At 61.3% G+C, this 19,837-nt stretch overlaps 1 protein-coding gene across 4 annotated transcripts; it reads left to right on the top strand.

The window, feature by feature from the left end:
- The first annotated feature begins 95 nt into the window (after nt 1-95).
- On the top strand, nt 96-19,829 carry LOC117652846 (14-3-3 protein zeta). 4 transcript variants are annotated; one of them, XM_034398004.1, is made up of 5 exons: nt 96-249; nt 11,063-11,435; nt 16,494-16,620; nt 17,391-17,554; nt 18,194-19,829. In XM_034398004.1, exons 2-5 carry the CDS (start codon nt 11,136-11,138, stop codon nt 18,347-18,349), a joined length of 747 nt encoding a protein of 248 aa, XP_034253895.1. In that variant the 5' UTR covers nt 96-249; nt 11,063-11,135; the 3' UTR covers nt 18,350-19,829. The 4 variants fall into 4 exon arrangements, with proteins under 4 accessions (XP_034253895.1, XP_034253897.1, XP_034253896.1 ...); XM_034398006.1 differs by having other exon boundaries at nt 97-249; nt 16,497-16,620; XM_034398005.1 differs by lacking the exon at nt 17,391-17,554 and adding an exon at nt 16,958-17,121 and having other exon boundaries at nt 100-249; nt 16,497-16,620.
- Nucleotides 19,830-19,837: the final 8 nt, after the last annotated feature.

Genomic DNA, 19,837 nt, shown 5'->3' with positions numbered 1-19,837 from the left:
CTGCTGAATTAAATAAGTCAAGTGTAAGTCGGTTTAACTACTTGAACGAAATGCTCGCTTGCGTCGCCACCCCAACTCGCATTCAGAAACCTAGTTTTGACCACGGAGTCTCTCGGCATCCGCCATTAGAGCCCCTCTTCTGAGCCGAGCCGAGGGATCTGTGGAGGCCTGAAAAAAATTGAAATTGTGTGTCCAGTCCGTGGTGGAAGTGCTGTTGCAACTGTTCCAGAACGGATTACTTCTCATCAGGTAAGTACCCGTTGTGTTAGCGCCGCTCGGTGAGGCCCGTGCGAGCGTCCCGGGCCGCGGAGTGAGCGGAGAGCGGAATACTGCGCCGAGGGACGGGGTTTTGAGTGACGCATTGTATGTAGGAGTGTCCTTATCGCCATCTTGCTACTCGCCGACCGACCGGTACCTCTGGCCTCTGGCCGGGGCGTCGGTGTGGCGTCGAGCCGCAGCCCCAGGGTGACACCCTCGGCCTGTGCCCGGCAAATCCTGCATTTGGGCTCTGCGTCGTCGGGTTCTTCCCATGCGGGCTTCCATGGCCGGACCTGGCACGGGCATACCTCTGCCCTGTCGGCGCGATCAATGCCTGGCCCCGACCCGTCTCGTCGCAGGCGAGGGTCTCCACCACGACCGGGGCCGTGTTTTACGCCAAGCCGGGCTCGAGGCTCGTCGCTGAGGGCCTTGGGGACGTCCGCAGAGACGCGCCGCGCCCCGGTGGAGCTTTTTGGCTTCGGCGCTGACTTGGCGGGTGCGGCCTGTCTGGGGCAGCAAGGCACATAACCTAACTTGCTCATTGCTGGTGGGACGGCACGGGACGGCAGGGCTGGGCTCGGCAAGAATGCTGTACAGTGGGCGGTGTTCCCTGGCTGAGAAATTTTGGCTATTTTTTGTGTGTTGAACTGGTTATGGTGGTGTTGTCAGGGTTTAGAGATGTCAGTGTTGTGACATTTTATTTTGTATCGGTCTGATAAAGCCTTTGCTAAGGTGGAAAAATCTTAAAACTTATGATAAATATTAGTTTACGAGCTAAAAAAAATTTGAATGCACGCCTGAAACTTGTCGAAAATTACGTAACATATCTGTGCTTCTTCGGTCTTAAGATACTCCAATTTTTCAATGGGAATGCACTAGGTGAATAACTTCTAACTCGCTCAAAATGTGTCTATTCTTCTTCACTTATGACATAGATTTTATCGGGTTACTTAGACGATTTTTGCAAATGCTTATTGATTGTATGCCTTGAATGGTATGAAAATGTTGCAGTATCGTGTCTGTCTGTGGGGACTAACACCTTGCTGTTATTTTTTACGGCAAGTGTGATCTAACTCTTTGCATCAGTGCAGTCTTCTAGAATCGTCAAATCTGCTAGCCGTACATTTGCTTCTTAACCTGTGATCGTGAACTTGTGTGTAGGAAAGCAAGTGAATGGGGGGCGTGGGTATTGGTGGCGGTGGAGGGGCAGGGGGAGGGCACTACTCGGAATTTACTCTAGTGTATGGCACGGTGAAATTTTGATGAGGCACTCCCCTTGCCGGCGCGCCCCCTCCCCTCCCCCAGGGCCGCGGTGCCCATGGCGGTGCCGCGGGGGTGGCTCATACCCGGGCGCTGTTTTTTCTTCGGAGCTTCTCGACGGTGGCAGCAGACTGATTCCGAGTGAGAGGTCTCTCTCTCGCACTCATGGGGCGCTCCGTTCCGGTGCGAGAGGGACAGACCGACGGGCGCTCTGCGCGGAATCGGTCTACAGTGCCGCAGCCTTCTTGCGCCACCCCCTTCCCCCTCCCCCTGCCGCACCCCGTGCCCCACCCCTTTCTCCCACCCTGGGCTAGGGACCGCGGCGGCAGCGCGCACCGCGTCAGCCTGCTTGTGAATTCTCGGCATCCTCCCCGCGCCTCGTCGCCCCTCCCTCCCCCGCCCGGCCGCGGCCCGGCCGCCCCGTTGGATTTGACGAATCTAGGCGGCCGCCCCAGCGCGCCCCTGCCGCTGCCTGTGTCTCCCTGGTCTCCTGGAGGCGCCCGCCACCCTGTGGCGGCGGCAGACTGATTCCGAGAGTCGTTTTCGTCCCTGTCTCGTTCCCACTCGTGGGCGTTCTGCACAGGTGCGAGAGAGAGCGACGAGAACTACACTGTCTGCTGGTGGTCGCGGTGACACGGCCGTGACGCAGAACGGAGCTCCGAGAAAAATGGGCGGGGCGGGCGGCGCGGCGCGGGGTGGCGTACGCGCGGGGGCGGGGCCTGGCGGGGCGGGCGGGGGGGGGGGCGCCTGCTTGAATGAGAAACAATTTGGCGGCGTCGTGGAAATTCGGCGAGTGGTGCGCGCCGCCTGAAATACCTCGTGGGAGCCGCAGCCTGTCAAAATATCGCGCGCCTGATTTGAATGCGCGGCCCTGGTCCGTGGCACGTGTAAGCGTTCCTCGCCGTTACAGTGTAGCCCGAAATTTGGAGTGGGGGCGTGCGTGCGTGCTTGACGCGTTGACACCCATTGTCTCCTTGGCGACCGGTAACGAGAGGGCCCGCCTCGCCACGCCCCGGGCTGGCCTAAGGCTGGCCGGGCCGGGCCCGCGTCATCACCTGTTCAAACAGACGCGTACGGCCGAAAGTAAAAATGGCCGGCCGGGTTGTGCAACGCCATGTGCAGCGCCGCCACGACGCGGGTCTGAATGACTGCGTCCACGACGTCGGCGACGTAGCGGTGCTCGAAGCACGTGGTGCGGGGCGGTCCACGTCGTGGGGCCCAGGGGCCCATCGCTTGGCGCGGCTCGGCGCGGCCCGGCCCCGCTACGCCCCGCGAGGCTCAAGCCGGCGAAGCCGCGTCGCCGCGTCTCTTGCCCGCATTCCAGCCGCCGGCCCGACCGGCCGGCGCGGCGCGGCGCTGGCAAGGTGGAAACTCCAGCCGGATCGGCCCTCCCCGACCCTTGTCCACGCGGGGGGCGTGGCCAGGCGCGGCGCAGTGAGTCACTGGCGCGGCCTTAGCGTGGCCGGCGCCGTAGTGACCTCTGCAGTGCGCCTCGCCCCGCGCTGCAAGTGTGTGCTGACTGGGCGCCGGGGAGGGGAGGGGGAAACGCAGCCAGGGGATGCTATCAGGCTTATTTGCATACGTGGCGCTGGCTGCCGACCGACTGCCCCCACCTCCCCTTTCCTAGAGCGCCGCGACGCAGTCTAGGCGGGAGTAACGCCCCGCCCCGCCCAGCCGGGCCCAGCCTTGCCCCTGCGGGATCCAACGCCCACCTCCCCCTCCCTGTAGTACACCATCCCCTGGACGATCCTCTCCGCTCTGCTTACAACGCCCTGCCCGTCCCGACTTGATCCCCTTCCTCCACCACCCCTGCGGATCCTCTCCCCTTCCGCTGGCGTCCCCTGGGCATCTCCTGGGCCGCCGGGCCGCAGGGCCGCCCCTGGAGCCCGCCTCCCCGTCCTCTGCAAACTTGTGCCGGAAAAGCCCTGACAGGTGGAGCCTCGCGTGTCGTCGTCGGCGCTGCACGCGGCTTCCGAGCGGCACGCCCGTCTCTCTTGCACCCGCGGGGCGTGTCGTCGTGACGCGGGAGAGGGAGGGAGACGGCACCGTTCGGAGTCTGGCCGAGCAGTGTGCCCCAGTGGCGGGGAGGCGGGGTGCACTGCGGGAAGTTGGTAGTGTCTCGTCAATTTGTGTGGGTCGGGCCGATGGCGGCGGCGCGGCGCGCTTGAGGCTGGCATCGACCTGGCCGAGGCCTGGGGCGCTGGCGGGCGCTGGCGGCCTGGGCCTTGCCTCCACAGACAGGCCGGCCCGGCTGTCGGTGCAGCGCCTAGCCTCTGTGCCCCCGTGGGGCTGTGGGGCGTGCGGGGCTGCGGGGACTGTGGGCGACGATGAACAGAGGGGGCTCGGCTTGCTGCTCGGCTCCAGCGCCGCCTTCCCCCTTTTCTGTCGCGAATTACGAATCCTCTTATTGCGACAAGGCGTAAGCCGCTTTGCCGCCGAGCCATATCCCTGCCCTTTATCCCGGCCCTCCGGCGAAGGGCCTCGCCGCCCTTGCCGTCGTCATGCCGGCACTAATAAGGGCAGAAGGGCCGTCCTTGACCGGCTCCACTGCACCGTCGGCTGCATCGAAGGGCCGCGCTGGTCCGGCCCGGACGACGCGACAGCCCTTTCTGGCCGCCAAGGTGTGCGAGCTTATCTGAAGCCGATAACGCGCTGCCCTTCGGGCCCTTCGTCGAGGGGCAGGCCCTTCTTGGTCGGCTTCCCCATTTTTCTCTGGGAGCAAGGCGGCGGCAGCGCGGTGGTTATTTTTGGGGCGCGAGATGTTCGATTGGATGACGCGGCCACATCATCCCCGCGCGCTGTAGGCCCCGCTGGGGAGGGGGGGGGGGCTGTCCTATAAGGGCGGAAGCGGGCCTCTGGCGGAAGGTCGCGGGGAGGGGCTGGCGCAAGGCGGGCGTTGCTGGCGGGGCCCTCGAGGGCGGCAGGGAGTGGCCGTCCAAGGCGCCGGCAGGGCGGCGCTGGCGCTGCTTGACCTGTGACGCTGAAGGCCGTCTCTCGGCCAGGTTGGCCCGCTGGGGGCGTGTCTCGCCCAGGACACTCCCCTCGGTTCGGGGAAGGCCCAGGCCGCGACGCGAACCGCGGCCAAATTCGATCCCGTCTGATTTAGGCCCCGCTTTGGTCTGAATCCGCGAACCGTGCTCTCAGTCTCTCTCTCGCTCCTCTGCGGGCCGCCCCGTGAGTGCGAGGGAGAGCGACGAAAGCTCGCGGTTCGGGCTGCCCCCCTCTCCCTCCCCCTCCCCCGCCCCCGTCTCATTGAGAGGCTGAATATTTACGAAGCCATCGGCACTACTGGGCCGTGCCTGACGGCCGTGCCTGACGGCGGGTGACGCAGGTGCGATCAAATTTGTGCACAGCCTCTAAGCTGATGCGTTGGTGGCATGCCCCCTCCCCTCCCCGCCTCCCCTGCGGCTGTCTTGTCTGGTGACAGCAGTTTGGTTGTTTTGCGCGCCGATGCCGCGCGCCGTCGTCGTGCGTGGCTGTGGTGTGGTGGGCTCGCGCTGACCGCGGTAGACTGATTCCGAGAGGCGTTTTCGTCGCTGTATCTCTCGCGCCTGTAGGGGATGCCCCATGAGTGCGAGAGAGACAGAGCGACGAAAACGACTCTGGGCGTCTGTCTGCAGGGCGCGCGTCGAAGCTTACGCGCTGCAGCTGCGGCAAGGAGTGCCGACCAAAGCGGGAATTGAATCTTCGGCCGTCGATGTGTCTGCAACGGCGAGCATGGCCTGATGCGCAGAATGACCTGGTATTTGAATTCGAGTTTCTGGCTCTGTCGTCCTTCGGCTAGCCCTAGCAGAAGGGAAACCGCAGGAGAAACCCATTTCGTGTGCCGTTTCGGCACTCTTCGGCCGCCCTGTCCTCGCAGGCCGGCGACGCGGCGAGTCCTGCGAAGAGGCCGCGCTGGCCGCGCTGGGCCGGGCGGTGATGGCTTTATCGGAGGCGCGGCTCGCGTCTCGACGAGACAATTGATAACTTGGTCCGCGCGGCTAGCGCAGCTGGGCCTCGAATAATGTGATTGACACTGCGGGAGTGAGAGAGGCAGAGAGGGGGCCTCGTTGTTTGCTCGTAAAGGTTGCTGCGCAGGGAACTGGGCGCACAGTGGGCCAGAAGACCGGTAGAGGCGGCCAAAACTCCAGACGCGATTTAAGCTCCTGAGTCGCCAAATGGGACTCGAACCGAACGTGTGACCCCACCAATGGATTGGTCTCCGAACGAGGAATCCATTGGTGGGGTCACACGTTCGGTTCGAGTCCTGTCTAGCGACTCTGGAGCTCAAAACGCATCTAGAGTTTTGGCCGCCTCAACCAGTCTTCTGGCCCACTGTGGGGCGCCGCGTGCGAAGCGTGGCCAAGCCATGACGGTCTTCTTGTTGCGTGCGATCGGTGGCGCCATCTCGCGGCGGACGCGTTAATCGATATGACGGTGTAGGCTCGCCAGGCTGTGCCGTCTCTCTCTAGCGTCACGCTGGGGGAGGGGCCGGAGGGGCCGCACAGTGGGCCAGAAGACCGGTGGAGGCGGCCAAAACTCTCGACGCGTTTTGAGCTCCAGAGTCGCTAGACAGGACTCGAACCGAACGTGTGACCCCACCAATGGACTCCTCGTTCGGAAAGCAATCCATTGGTGGGGTCACACGTTCGGTTCGAGTCCCATTTAGCGACTCTGGAGCTCAAAACGCGTCGAGTTTTGGCCGCCTCCACCGGTCTGCTGGCCCACTGTGGGCCGTGGCGGATTCGCCATCCGCCCCGAGGGGGCCCTGGCCGGCCCTGGCTTTTAGCACTGCCATCGCCGCCGTGCTGGCTTTTGTATTTTGGCGCCAATTTTGATGTCGGTGTCCGTGTTGTTGATGGCGGGATGGGCGGGGCGGGGCCATTTGGTGCTGGTTGAGGGGGGCGCGGGGAGTCGAACCCTCGCCTCGGCAAGTCGAGGCAAATCGACCTGGGCGGGTTCATCAGCGGGAAGCAGGGAAGCGCCGAGGCGGCGTCCTTGGAGACCGCGCGGCCGGGGCTGTGCGTCGCTCTCTCCCTCTCTCCCGCCCGTGCCGCTCCAAGAGTGCGAGGGAGACGGAGCGACGAAACCTCGGCGAGGGGCGCGAATTTGCTCGCAGCGTTTTGCGGCCATGTCTGCCGGGGAAGACGCCGCTGTCGTTTTGTCGCCAAGTTTCTCTCTCCCGCTCTTCTTCTCCGATTCGCTGGTGACTGCTCCGCCCCGAAAGTGGGTTTGGCCAGAATTGTGTCTTCGGCCGCCCGATTGCTAATCGATTTAGCCCGCCGTTGGTGTGCAGTCCTCGCGGCACTGCTGTTTGGCACGGCGCTGCCCGGCCAGGCGAGGCCAGGCCCCTGCAGTCCGGGCGTTCTTTGCCGGAGATTCCAGTCGCGTTTTCCACCCCGACGGGCCCTGCGCGCCCCGCCGTGGATTCCGGCGTGCCTGGCCCTGGTCCCAGGGCCGCAGGGCCGCAGGGCAGCGGGGGTTGAAGGGCCTTGAAAGGTGAGCCCCCGCCCTTCCCTTCCGGTACCCTGCAGACTGGGTGCGAATTAGGCACTCGTCGAGGCCGTGGTGCCGCGGCTGCCGGTCCCCAAGGCGTGCTGCTGCTGGAGTGGCGGAGCCCAAGGGCCAAGGCTGGAGTGATGTCCGATGGGTCGAACTGGGGCCCGGCTGGCTGGGCCGCCTCGGCCGCAATCCGCTGCCGTCTCATTCCGAGCACTGCTTTCGTCGCTCTGTCTCTCTCGCACTCATGGGACGTTCCGTAGGGGTGCGAGAGAGACAGAGCGACGAGGCAGTGCTCGGAATCAGACGGCTGGCCTGCCCCTGGCCGCGGCTTAGGGGCGTCCGTCTTTAATTAATTGTAGTTTCGTCTCTCTCGCTCTGCGTGGCCGCAAGGCGTGCGAGAGAGAGGAGGCGCTGTTCGGAAGCGGCCTGCCGTCTGATTCCAAACACTGCTTCTTCGCTCTGTCTCTCTCGCACCCCTACGGACCGCCCCATGAGTGCGAGAGAGACAGAGCGACGAAAGCAGTGCTCGGAATCAGACGGCTGGCGGCCTGGCGGGATTGGAGGCTCACCCTGATTTTTTCTCCTGTCTCGCTACTGGCTGGCGCTGAGTGTCGCGGCGCCGCCGTGCCTGTTCGAGGCGCTTGTTGGTCTCGGCGGGGCTCGGCCGCGTGGGCGGACCGACGGGCGCGTTGCGACCCGAAACGGCGCGTGTGGGCGTGGCCTGGCGTGGCCTGGCCTCGCGGTTCGGCACGGCTAGCACGGCTAGCTGGAGCAGCGCGAACACGATCCCTGGCCTTTCTGCGCGCCTTGCCGGTTCCACGCCGCCGGCCCCGTTTCTATTCTTTTTCCAGTGTCGCCTCTGAGCCGCTTGCTGGTGGCGTCGGCGGCTTGTGGCGTTTCGTTTATTTTGGACTGATGCCCGACTGAAGCGGACCCTAGTGGGACGCAATTGAAATAGCCATGCCGTGCGAGTGGGTTATGGCGGCCGGCGCGGCGCGCTGTCTCTCTCGCTCTCGCGGGGCGTTCCGTGTCGGCGAGGGCGAAAGAGAGAGAGGGGCGCACTGGCCCGGCGGTGGCGTGCCGCGTAGTGCCTCGCAGTGCCGCGGGGGGCTGCCGAGACACTCTCCGGAACACGCCACGCTCGCGTTACCGCCCCCGCCGCCTCGCCACGCCCCCGCGGGGGGCGGCCCGGGGGCGGCCCGTCGAGTGGTGCGTTCCGGTCCCCCTCCCCCGAGCCTAGGTTGCTGACCGACCGGTCCTAGCCACTCCGCCGCCGCCAACTACGACTACCCCGTGTAGTTGTCGGTGTGCTTCGCGCGGAAGAAAACTCGCTGGCGGCATTCCGCGGCGAGAAGTAGGCCTGGGTGAGGTCGGCTGGATACGACACCCTCTGCTCCCCTCGCGGGGTTCATCTCGGTGAGGATTACCTCGACGCGGAAAGAGACGGTCTCGGCCTCCCCCGCCGCCTCCGCCGAGGCAGCCGCGCTAGCGTATTCGACACACGGCCTGCTCGTTTTGCTCTTCTGTCCGCCCGCGCCCCTCCGCTCCCCGCCGCCAACTTTTTGTTTTGAAAGTTGCCGCAATGTGTTGGCTTGTTCCCCCTTCGGTCCCGCCGGGCTGGAAGTGCATCTCTGGGGCGCATGCGCCGCGCCCGCTGCGTCGCGCGGCCCTGCCAGCCCTGCACTCTGCTGCCACGTCAGCTGCTCGGCATTCTTGGCCACTTCCTGCAGTTGGTGCATTGGGCTGCACACGGTGTGGTGCTGCTGGTGAGCGTTACGTGGTGGCGCCCGGCGGCAGGGCCCCCACCTTTGCCCCGCCCCGCCCCGCCCCGCCCCGGCGTACTACGCCCCCTACTACGGCCCGGCGTGGGGCGTGGCCAGGCGTGGCTCGATAGCTTGTCCTGCGTGAGGCGCTCGGCGGCGCGGCGCCGCGTCGTGTTTTATGAAATGGGCGGCGGTGGCGCTTGAGGGCGCGGCGGCGCGGCGGCCCCAATGCGTGTCGTTGCCTCCTGGTCTGATTTTGAGGAGCACAACGTGGCTGTGATTATGGAACACGTCCCGATGGTGTCGTCGCTCTGTCTCTCGCGTTCGCGGGGCGCCCCGCGTGGAGGAACGCTACCTCGTGGGGTGGGAGACGGCGACGGAGCTCTGTTCGGAATCAGCAGACTGGTCCCGACAGTCTTCTTCGCTGCTCTGTTTCTCTCCCACTCGAAGGGCGTCTCCTACAGGTGCGAGAGGGACAGAGCGACGAAAGCGACTCTCGGCATCAGTCTGTGCGGACTGGCGCGACTCGGCGGCCGGCCGACGGGGTGCTGCGCTCGGCGGGGCGCTCGCCGCTCGGTGCGCCCGACGTGTGTGCCGTGTCGTTATATTTACAGCCGCGAGGCTACGCGAGGCTACGGGGGGCTCGATAGTCTGAAAATAGCCCCGCTCCCCCCTCCCTCGCCCGTGTGTCCGTCCGCGTCGGCCAGACGGGCACAGCGGCCCGGCACCGGCGCGGCGGCGCGGCCCACCAAGAGGGCGGGCAAGTCGCTTTGACGCGCGGGCGACACCGCGCCCCTCCGAATAGTTGCCACGGACTCCCGGGATCGCGACGACCGCGTCGACGACAGGGTACAGGCGGGGAGGGGATGGCGGCATGATCGCGCGCCCGAAATTGGATTCTGCAGCCACTTTGCGCTATGCATGAGGACGTCGCTGTGCGTCGCGTCGCCCCCGGCAGCCTCGCTGAATGGCGGCGGCCTTGGGTGTTGCAACGCGCTGCAGCGGCTGAAGCGCGCCGGGGCGATTGCAATGCCATTCACTGGGCTGGGCGCTGGCGGCGCGAGCCTGGGCGGCCACTGGCCGCGGGACGCAGTGCCCGGCGGTGCCGCACTCCCCCGCGCGCACCTGTAGGGGGGGCGTCTCATGTGGGCGCGCACGCCGGCCGGCCGGTGCTGGCGGCGGCGGCCGAGATGAGCTAGTGCGTTGGCGCGCCGCTAGCGCGTCTTGCACTAGAGCTTGTTGCTGAGGAGCGAGCCGGCCCGGGCCCGGCCGGCCGGGAGGGTGGCGGCGCGGCGCGGCCTGGCGGCGACGACAGCCCCACTCGGGTGCCGTGCTCCGTGTTCGCGGACTACCCGAACGAAAGCGATCGATTGGATTCGTCTGCCGCTCGGCTCCGCAGCGCTCGCCCAGCGCGCAGCGCCCTGCTCGCCCGGGTCGGGGGTAAAGTGGCTGGCGGCACTGGAGGCCCTCCCTCCTCGCTCCGCGCCGCGCGCTCCTCACTAGCGCCGTGGCTGGACGCAAGGGCGTAGCGGCGTTGCGCAGCGCGGCTCCGGAGGGCTTGAGTGAGTGCAAGGGCCGCCCTAACCTCGCTGCGTGCGCCGAGTGCGCAGCGCCTCGTGTCGCTGTACTGTGTCACGGTGCGGTAGTGCGCGCCGGGCATAGGGCAGTGTCGTTGTCGGCGCGCTGGTGTACCGTTGAGTGAGTTCCGCTACCGGATTGACGACATTGTTGCGAGTGGGTTGGGCTCGTCGGGGTGGTTGGCCACCGCCGGGGGCGCTGCACAGTGGGCCAGAAGACCAGTGGAGGCGGCCAAAACTCTCAACGCGTTTTGAGCTCCAGAGTCGCTAAATAGGCCTCGAACCGAACGTGTAACCCCACCAATGGATTGCTCTCCGAACGAGAAATCCATTGGTGGGGTCACACGCTCGGTTCGAGTCCTGTTTAGCGACTCGGAGCTCAAAACACGTCTAGAGTTTTGGCCGCCTCCACCGGTCTTCTGGCCCACTGTGCGCTGCCGACGACGACCCTCTCGTGCCGTTGACTCTGGAGGCTGGGTTGAGAGCCCGGCGCTCTAAGGCGGCGCGTCGCGAAAAGCCTCGGTGGTTTTGGCCGCGTTTTCGACTTGATCAACAAGTTTCTAATCGGCGAGGCGGGCAGAGAGGCTGAGGGCCTTGAGGGGGTCGGCAACTGCAACATGAGGTTGATAAGCCGGCCGCGGCAAAGCGCCAAGCGGCGACGCGGCGCGAAGACAAAGGTCGAGCTGTTTTGTGACTAACGTGTCTTTTCCTTTTTCGCAGGCGGACATCCTCTGGTGTCTGGACGTGACGTGTTCCTTGGCCGTAACCCCACGCGACACACAACCGCACAGACATGTCTGTGGACAAGGAGGAACTGGTCCAGAGGGCGAAACTCGCGGAGCAGGCCGAGCGCTACGATGACATGGCCGCGGCCATGAAGGCCGTCACAGAGACCGGCGTGGAGCTGTCGAACGAGGAGAGGAACCTGCTGTCCGTGGCGTACAAGAATGTGGTCGGCGCCCGGAGATCGTCCTGGAGAGTCATCTCTTCAATCGAGCAGAAGACTGAAGGGTCAGAACGCAAGCAGCAGATGGCCAAGGAGTACAGAGAGAAGGTCGAGAAGGAACTGAGGGAGATCTGCTACGACGTCCTGGTGAGTTTGCTTAGGAGTTTCCCACGCGGCATGCGGGGTCATGAGCGTGTCTTTGGGAGGGTGGGTGGGGGGTTTGAATGTTTCGCCGTTTTGAGGGGGCGTTGCTGGGAGTGGTGTTTGTTCCGGTTCCGCTCCACTTGCCTTCCGCCATCGATGCGTAGTTATTTTTTTTTCGGGGGCAGGATGCGAATGGACGTGCAGGTGTGAGTAAGTGCACGCGTGCTGTGCCGTGCCGGGCAGGGGCGGACTGGGCGGACTGCAAGGGCAGGCCCGGCAGGCCGTGTGTCGATGATGCTCCGCTGCCAATCGCGACTTCCTCTTCCTCCCCGCGGCCTGCGGCCTATCAGACGGAAGGAGCTGTCTCTGTCGCACTCATGGGGCGTCCCGCGATGGCGCGCGAGAGAGACAGGGCGACAAAACGAGCCTTCGGAACCGCTCGACAGGTGACGGCGGGGGAGGGGTACGTGCAGTGTGTGTGCGCCCGCACCACGCGCTCTCGGCGCCGCCCACTCGGAAAAAAACCTGTCCGACTTCGGTGTTCGAACCCGGGCCGGGCGGGTCGGCAAGGCCGCGTGCGTGATGACGTCACGGCTGCGTTATTGGAGCGTGATGGGCCACTGGGCCATTGTGACGACCGACTCCCGCATGGAGTGCGCCGTCTGGCGGGCCCTGCGGACGGGGAGGGGAGGGGCGCCTTTCGGGCCTTTCGGGGGTCAATTGCGTAGCTGTGCGAGCGTTTACATTGAGTGCCGTCCTACGCCCCGCCACGCCAGGACGTGTCCGGATAAGGGAGTCGAATGCCAAGTGGTGTCGCCGTGACGCGCGGCGTTGCGCCACGCCGAGGATGGAGGCAGCACGGCGCGGCGCAGCGCGGCGGCCGAGGGGAATAACCGCGGCCCCGGTGCGTCATCGGCGTGCTCGGCGACGGCGGCGTCCTGGCGGCCGGCCGCCTGCTTTCTGCGCGGTAACTGATAGTGCAAAGGCGGCGCGTGTCTCGACGTCTGGTGCTCGTGGACCGCCACACTGGGCTCGTTGTCCGCGGCTCGTAGTATGCGGAGGGATTCCCTACGCCACTGGCTGGGAGTGCTTTGGCCTGCGCAGCCTCGGCGCGGCCTGTGCTTCCGGTGGCTGGGGATGAGTAGGACGGCGAGTCACCGCCGCGGCTTCGCGGCTACCACCGCAGCATGGCGCCGCGTGGCTGGCGGCGTGGGTCGCCTGCCTGCCTGACTGGCTGCCTGGCCCAGTAACAGCGCGTAGGCGTGTGCTGTGTGCGCTAGAGTCGCTAGACGGGCGCGCCCCGTGTGTGACGCGGCGGGACGCGGTCGGACGGACGCACGGCCAGTGTGGACGTACGTGGGCCACTCCCCGTCCGGCGTCGCGACGCGTCGCTGGCACACCGGAAGGACCGCTGGTGCCCGGGGCGGGAAGCGCGGCGGCGCTGTCTCTCTCGCACTCCCACGGAGCGCCCGTCAATGGGCCAGGGCCAGAAGACCGGTGGAGGCGGCCAAAACTCTAGACGCGTTTTGAGTTCCAGAGTCGCTGGATGTGACTCGAATCGAACGTGTGGCCCCATCAATGGTTTGATCTCCGAACGAGGAATCCATTGGTGGGGTCACACGTTCGGTTTGTGTCTCGTTTAGCGACTTTAGAGCTCCAAACGCGTTTAGAATTTTGGCCGTCTCCACCGGCCTTCTGGCCCACTGTGCGCTCCGCACGCTCCGCGAGCGCGCTGTGGCGCCGTTTCGGCCTGCAGCCGCACTTGTGTGTCCTGGGGAAGGGGAGCGTCCGATGATGCGCGTTTGATGGATGCATCGAGGCGCGCTGCGCCGCCGCGCCGCGCCCTTGACCTCGGTCGGCATGGCTAGGCGTGGCATGCCTCATGGCGGCGGTCAGGCAGGCAGTTGATAACGTGGAGGGGGCTGGGCTGCTGCCTGGCCAGGCCTGGCCGCTGCCTTGACATGACGGGGACAACGGTGCAGCATGCCAGCCAGGCCGTCCCGTCGAGCGCGCGAGTGTTGCGGGGCGGTCTATCCCGGCTCGGTCGGGCGGCGGCGGCCACGAGGACTGCGCCTGGTGACGCGTCGACGCGGTGCTCGCGGCCGCGCCGCTTGTTATCTGTCGCGTCGATGAGTGCGAATGAAACGGTTCGGCCGCCGCGTCTCGTTGGCGGCGTCGTTTAGCGCCTTCTTTTGGCGGCGGCTCCTGGCAGCGGCCGGTGGGCTCGGTGACGCGCGGAAGACCGGCTTCGGCTCGATTCTGAACAGTGCTCTTGTCACTGTCCCTCTCGCACTCCTGGGGCGTCGCACAAGAGTGCGAGAGAGACAGAGCGAGTATGGCTCTGTTGCAAATCGAGCTGTTGACGTGATGGTTCGTCGCGATCGGTTATCAACAACCGAAAGGAAGGAAGGGAGGGAGGGTCGGGGACTGGGCGCCATTTTTCGCCAATGGGCCGGGAAAATGGAAAATGAGGGTCATTTCCTCCGCTTCCTGTGGTGACGCGGCCGCTGGCGGCCGGATGGGTCGAGTGGTGACGGCGGCGCGGTGGCGGCTGCGGGACGACGAACGACGCAGTAGCGTGCACCGACGCGGCGACGCGGCTAGGACATGCGCCCCGCGACGCTGCCGGCCGGGCTCGTCAGGGCAGGCGCGGTCGCGGCCATGTGGCCATGGGCGTGCTGGCCTTTCCTTGAGCCCACAGCCCGGCGGCGCGGCGGCCCGGTCCGTCGTCCGTCCGCCTGCTGCCGGCGTTTGCCCGGACCGGCCAGAGAAAGGATGGGCGTGTGCTCGGCTCGCCACGGCCCGGGCCCGGCTCGGCTCCCCTTCCCCGGGCACCCCTCTCGCTGCGCGGCGACCTCCGCCCTCCCGTCCGCGGCGTGGTGGCACGGCGGCACGGCGCGCCCCACCTCTGGCCGTGCCTAGCGACAGGGCGGGCAGGGCTTTACCGCGTAGGGGTCGCGTGCGCGCGGACACGCCTGCCACCCTAATGGGGCTGGAAACCCTGGGAACGTGCGGATGAGGGTCCGGTAGTGGCCGGGCCGCAGGCTGGTTGCGAACAGTGGTTTCGTGTCCCTCTCGCACTCCAGGTCGACGAGACGGCTCTCTCGGGCCGGTCTGAAGATGAAGGATGATTCCGCTGATGGCCCAGTGGAGTCTGTCTCTCTCACACTCATGGTGCGTTCCGTAAGGAGCGAGCGGGGGGTGCGGGGAGATGAGCGGAGTCAGTCTGATGGCCTCGGTTTCCATCCCTGCCGCGGCGCGTGCCTTTTTGTCCCTGCCGCGGGGCTGCACCGGGCGGAGGCATGTCCTCGGACTTGCCATGCCGCGAAGCGCACGCCTCGCCTGCAGGGGTGTTCTCCGCTGGACCGCGCCCCTCTTGCCCCGGCAGGCCGTCGGGCAGCCCGGCCCGGGGAGCCGCGCTATTTTTGTCCTCGTTCAAAGCTGGGCGCGCCGCCGCGCCACGCCCCGTCCCGTCGCGCTGGAGGGGTTCCAGTAGGGCGAGGGTGCCGAGGCCGGGGTTGTTTGCGGCAGCGGCAGTGCGGGCACTGCAGGCAGTGCGCAGCCGACCTGGCATTGCGTCAAGTTGTTTGGAGACGGGCTACCCCCCTCCCTGGCCGCGGTGACGTGGTGACGTCATGGGCGCGTGGTTTTCGCCGATCCTTGCCGGTCTTGGCTTTGCCTTTGGCCCGGTCCACTCCGTTTTAGCGGTGACACACAGCGACGCCACGCCGGCGCTGCGAACCTCCTCGGGGGCGATTCGCTGCGATTCGCGTGGAGCGGGATGGGCTCGCTGTTTGTCGGCGGCCGGGCGGCGATGGAGAGTTACGGGTGTACCGGTCGCCGCGCGCCGAGCCTCTGATTGGCATTCATTCTTTAGGTCTCGGAGGCCTAGTCCGGTGCCCCCCATGGCCCCATGGCCCCCGGGCCGGTCATTGCAGGGAGGGTGCGCGTCCAGCCCGGGCAGGCAGCCCCAGGCCGCCAAGGCCCGCCTAGGCCGGCCGGGTGGGGTCCAGTCCAGTCACCCCTGCTGCCGTCCCGGTGGAAGTGCTGGGGCCGCGGGGGGTGGAGGTCGGGGCGCGCGGCGAGGTGGAGACGGGCGGGGCAAGAGGGGCGGAGGCCACCCGGTTGATCGATACCTCGCTCCGCCCCTCCTGCCCCGCACCGCCGCCCCGGGCGCGCCCTCCCGGTGCCCACCAGGCCCACCCTGCCACCTCCCCGCCCCTCCATGCGCCGCCCTCTCAGCCCTCCACCTTCGTGTGCCCCTCTCCGCCGGCGTCCCCTTCCCCCCTCCCTGCGACGGAGTCAAAGTCCTGGGTCAGCACCCCGCTCTGGATACTTCTGCTGATGGTCCACGTCGACGCCCCTACCCCTACCCCCCGCCGGGGCAGGTGTTAACGCCGTTCTACGCCGTCTATGCCGGCTTAGAGACCCCCCTCCCCTTGCGCTTTTCGGCGTGCGGGCTTCTCGGCCGGTTTAGGCTGAAGGCGGCTGTCGGGCGTATTGCTTGCTTTTTCTTTGAAATAAAGAAGTGCCGTGAATGGCCTTGCAGGGTTGTGCTGCGCCGCTCCGTGGTGTGGGGCTCATTACCAGCCCGGCCAATGAAAGGCCGTGCCGGGCCGCCTTAGCCGCGACTTTTACTTAGCTGCGCCTGGGCCGGCGGGGCGGGCCGGCCGGCCGGGCCCGTCTGGCGGCCAGCACTTGGTGTGGCGGTCTCTGAACCTCTCGACGCGAGGCTCAAGGTCGCGCCAAAGGCGCCTTTGACGGACCGGCCGGCGTGGCTGCGCGGCTACACGGCCGGCACCTGGTGACACTGGGCTGGACTTTCTTTGTCGGCCCGGCGGACCTGTGGCCGCCGTGCCACAGCCGTGCCGGCGTCGGCCTAGCGCTGCAGTGGGGATGGGGAGCGATGAAAGGGGAACCCGCGATTGAACAACATGATGGTTGAGCGAGGGCACAGCAACTCGGTACATCAAAGGTCCAGACCGCTCATGACAAACTGCCGTCACCTCGGACCCTTTCATTAGTCGACTTTGCTTCAATTTTGTCTCCTTGTGCGTGTTGCAGGGTCTCTTAGACAAATACCTGATCCCCAAGGCCAGCAATGCTGAAAGCAAAGTTTTCTACCTGAAGATGAAGGGTGACTACTACAGGTATCTAGCAGAGGTTGCCCAGGGTGAAAACAGAAACAGTGAGTATTTTTCTTTTTATGTCAATATTGTTTGTCAAATTTTTACTTTTGTTTTCTGGCAAAAATTGGTACATCACTTTGTTTTTCAATTAATTTGGATGTACAATAAGCATGTGTTAATAGATGTCTTTAATTAAACCAGTAAAATTATCTTGCGTTTTTTTTTTTTTTTTTTTTTTGTTTGATGTATTAGTATTTTCTTTTTTTTTCATTTTTTTAATAATTTGTCAGTGCTTCTTTGATATTGTGTTACTTGCACTTTGCCCCCTTTTTAGATGGAGAGGGGTTGTGTCCCGGTCACTTTGTCATCATTTGAGAAAATGTTGTTTGTTTTTAGCCGTGGTAGATGACTCGCAGAAAGCCTACCAGGATGCGTTCGAGATCAGCAAAGCCAAGATGCAGCCAACACACCCTATTAGGCTCGGCCTAGCACTCAACTTCTCAGTGTTCTACTATGAAATACTCAACTCCCCAGACAAAGCGTGCCAGTTAGCCAAACAGGTTGGTTTGTTTTTTGTTTTTTCTGTGGCACCAAGATCTTCGAAAGTTCATTGCTCCTCATGTCCCAGTTTTATTTTTGCCTGGTCCCCTTGTTGATTTGTCACTTTCCCTTAAATTAACACTTTTGAAGAGTGAGGAAGAAGATCTTGGAGCCCTCTTTGCAGGTGGTGGTGGTGGTGATGCAGTGGCAGAACATGGACAGGGCTAGTGATCTAGACTCCTTGTGAATGCATACCATTTATGATGCTTACAAAACATGATGTTTGTAGCTGTGGTGGACGATTCCCAGAAAGCGTACCAGGAAGCGTTTGACATAGCGAAGTCAAAGATGCAGCCTACACACCCTATCAGGCTTGGCCTGGCCCTGAACTTCTCTGTGTTCTATTACGAGATTATCAATTCCCCCGCACGGGCCTGCCATTTGGCAAAACAGGTATTGTCTGTGGAGCCCTTTAAGATCAGAATCCTCTTTTGCACCCCTTTGCGTTATTTTGCCCTGTTTTGGAGCTAAAGAATTGTAGAAAATTGGCAGTCTCTCCTTAATTGACCTCGCTTAAAGTGTGCTCTCAAGTGGATAATTTTATTTAACTTATTTAGTATTAACAAATTCAAATCCTACTGGTTTTCCCACCTGTATTGTAAGTTTGGCGTTAATAACAGTCTAACAAATACATGTGTGCAACTTCTGCATGTTTAAAGCTTTGATTCTCTTATTTTAAGATTTAAAATAAAAATAGGTTATCCAGCCCAGGCTCTCCTGAAAACGCTTTCTGGATCTTCCTTCCTGTTTTTCAATGTAGAAATAAATGGCCAACTTGATAAGCCCTTTTGTCCATGATCTGCTCTGTTCACTAACCATAGTTTCATGTTTCATTGAATATTTTGTTGCATTAGACTACTAGATTTATTTTAAAGCTTAAGTCACTTAATCTAAGGTTGCGTTCATTTACAACCCCTTGGATTATTATGATCATACCTAGACTATACCTGAGAAACTCTTAGATTATATTTCACCACGGTAGTTGATGACTTTATTATTCAGTTTTTTTTATTGAATGGTGTTTGGTTTCAGGCTTTCGACGACGCGATCGCGGAGCTGGACACACTCAACGAGGATTCATACAAGGACTCCACCCTTATTATGCAGCTCCTGAGGGACAACCTTACACTCTGGACTTCCGACACACAAGGGGATGCGGATGAACCACAAGAAGGTGGCGATAACTAAGCTTTCCTTCCTTATCCCCTCCATAATTAAGTTTCACAAAAAAAATAATAAAAATCAAGAAAACCGGAAAATGTCAGTCTTTGTACGAAAATGTGTACCTCCCTTCTATGGTCCCAAAAGTCAATGTTCCCTCCCATGGCCTATGTTTCCTATCTGCTCTTTTTTATGGTATTGTATCTCAGTGTCTCCTCCTCCTTTCCCATCATACATCTGGGTCTCTTTTGGGAAGCATTGTATATTCTCCCCAATTGTAGGCTTAGTTGGTATGTTTATTTGTAATTTGACAAATGTACGCTGGCTCTGGAAAACGCAAAGCAGGTTCAGCAGTTGAGGGTAGGCCTACAGCAAATTCCAGCAACGGTGTTTGTTCCAAATTTATTTCAAAATTGCACTCTTTTATTTCTAAACTGGTTTTACCTTCTCTAAGTCCTTGTATATGAATTTTAAACCACGAAAATAAATAAAACACTCAACCAAGATTGTATTTCTTCAATGTTGTCTTTTTTTTCTACTTGTCCTGTTTTGCAGTAAGAATTTGTTCACATGCTGTCCCTTCCTGAAATTGTTCCTCTCTTGACCTGCATCATCTGCTTATAAAAAAATCTTTGTTAATTGTGTGTCTATGGTAGTGCAAGGGTATTTTAAGGAACATGCTAAAGCTGGGAAAAGATTGGAGGAAGCAATTTATTGAAGCTTTACCACTTTTATGAAGGAACAAGTTCTTGGACATGAGCCTTAATTCTAACTGGAGGAGCTGATTTGTTCTGTGTGCTAGTTATTTGTATGTCAATTGTCTTCAGGATGTAAGTTTCTCCATTTCATTCTTGTGGAATGTTATATACATTGAAGCTATTACCTGTCACTTTAAACTCTGGAGTAGTTGAGCTGGATGTGCATCATTTCAATGTGTTTGTTGTTTATGATTTATGCATTTTTATCAATTTTTCTATTTTAACCTTTGGCTATGGAATAGCATGCGTCTCTAAATGTCTTTCAATGTCCGAAAACAGCTTGTTCCATCTAGATTTTCTCTGGGTTGGTAATTTTTGGGAAGTTTTTTTTTTTTTTCCTTTTATTAAAAAATTGAAGTTTGTTGGAATATATTTGGAAACTTTTTCATTTATTTATTTCCTGTGGCAGCATTGTGTTAAAGGAATAATGGGCAGTGTTGAGCAAATGTTTGCCATTTCCATATGTGTGTGTGAGAGCAAGTTAAGGGCTTCTAGATGTTCCTTTCTATGCCTTTCTATTTTTTTACACTTTTGTTACTGCCCACTTAGTGCAGATTTCATCTTGGATGTACGAACCTTAATTACTTACTTAGATTAGTTTCATTTGTTATTCTCTGAGAAGAAAGAAAGAAAGGGAGAGGAGGCTGTTATGCGAACTAAAATTGTCAAGAGCATCATGAATACATTTTAAACACACCCATTATTTCTCGGTTTTTACATTTTATTTACAATAAAATGTTTCTTTTATAGACGTTTT

This window comes from Thrips palmi, unplaced genomic scaffold (assembly GCF_012932325.1).
Source record: "Thrips palmi isolate BJ-2018 unplaced genomic scaffold, TpBJ-2018v1 HiC_scaffold_7, whole genome shotgun sequence".
Taxonomy (NCBI): Eukaryota; Metazoa; Arthropoda; class Insecta; order Thysanoptera; family Thripidae; genus Thrips; species Thrips palmi.
The sequence above is the reverse complement of the archived record's forward strand: the minus strand, read 5'-3'. Positions and strand labels throughout refer to the sequence as shown.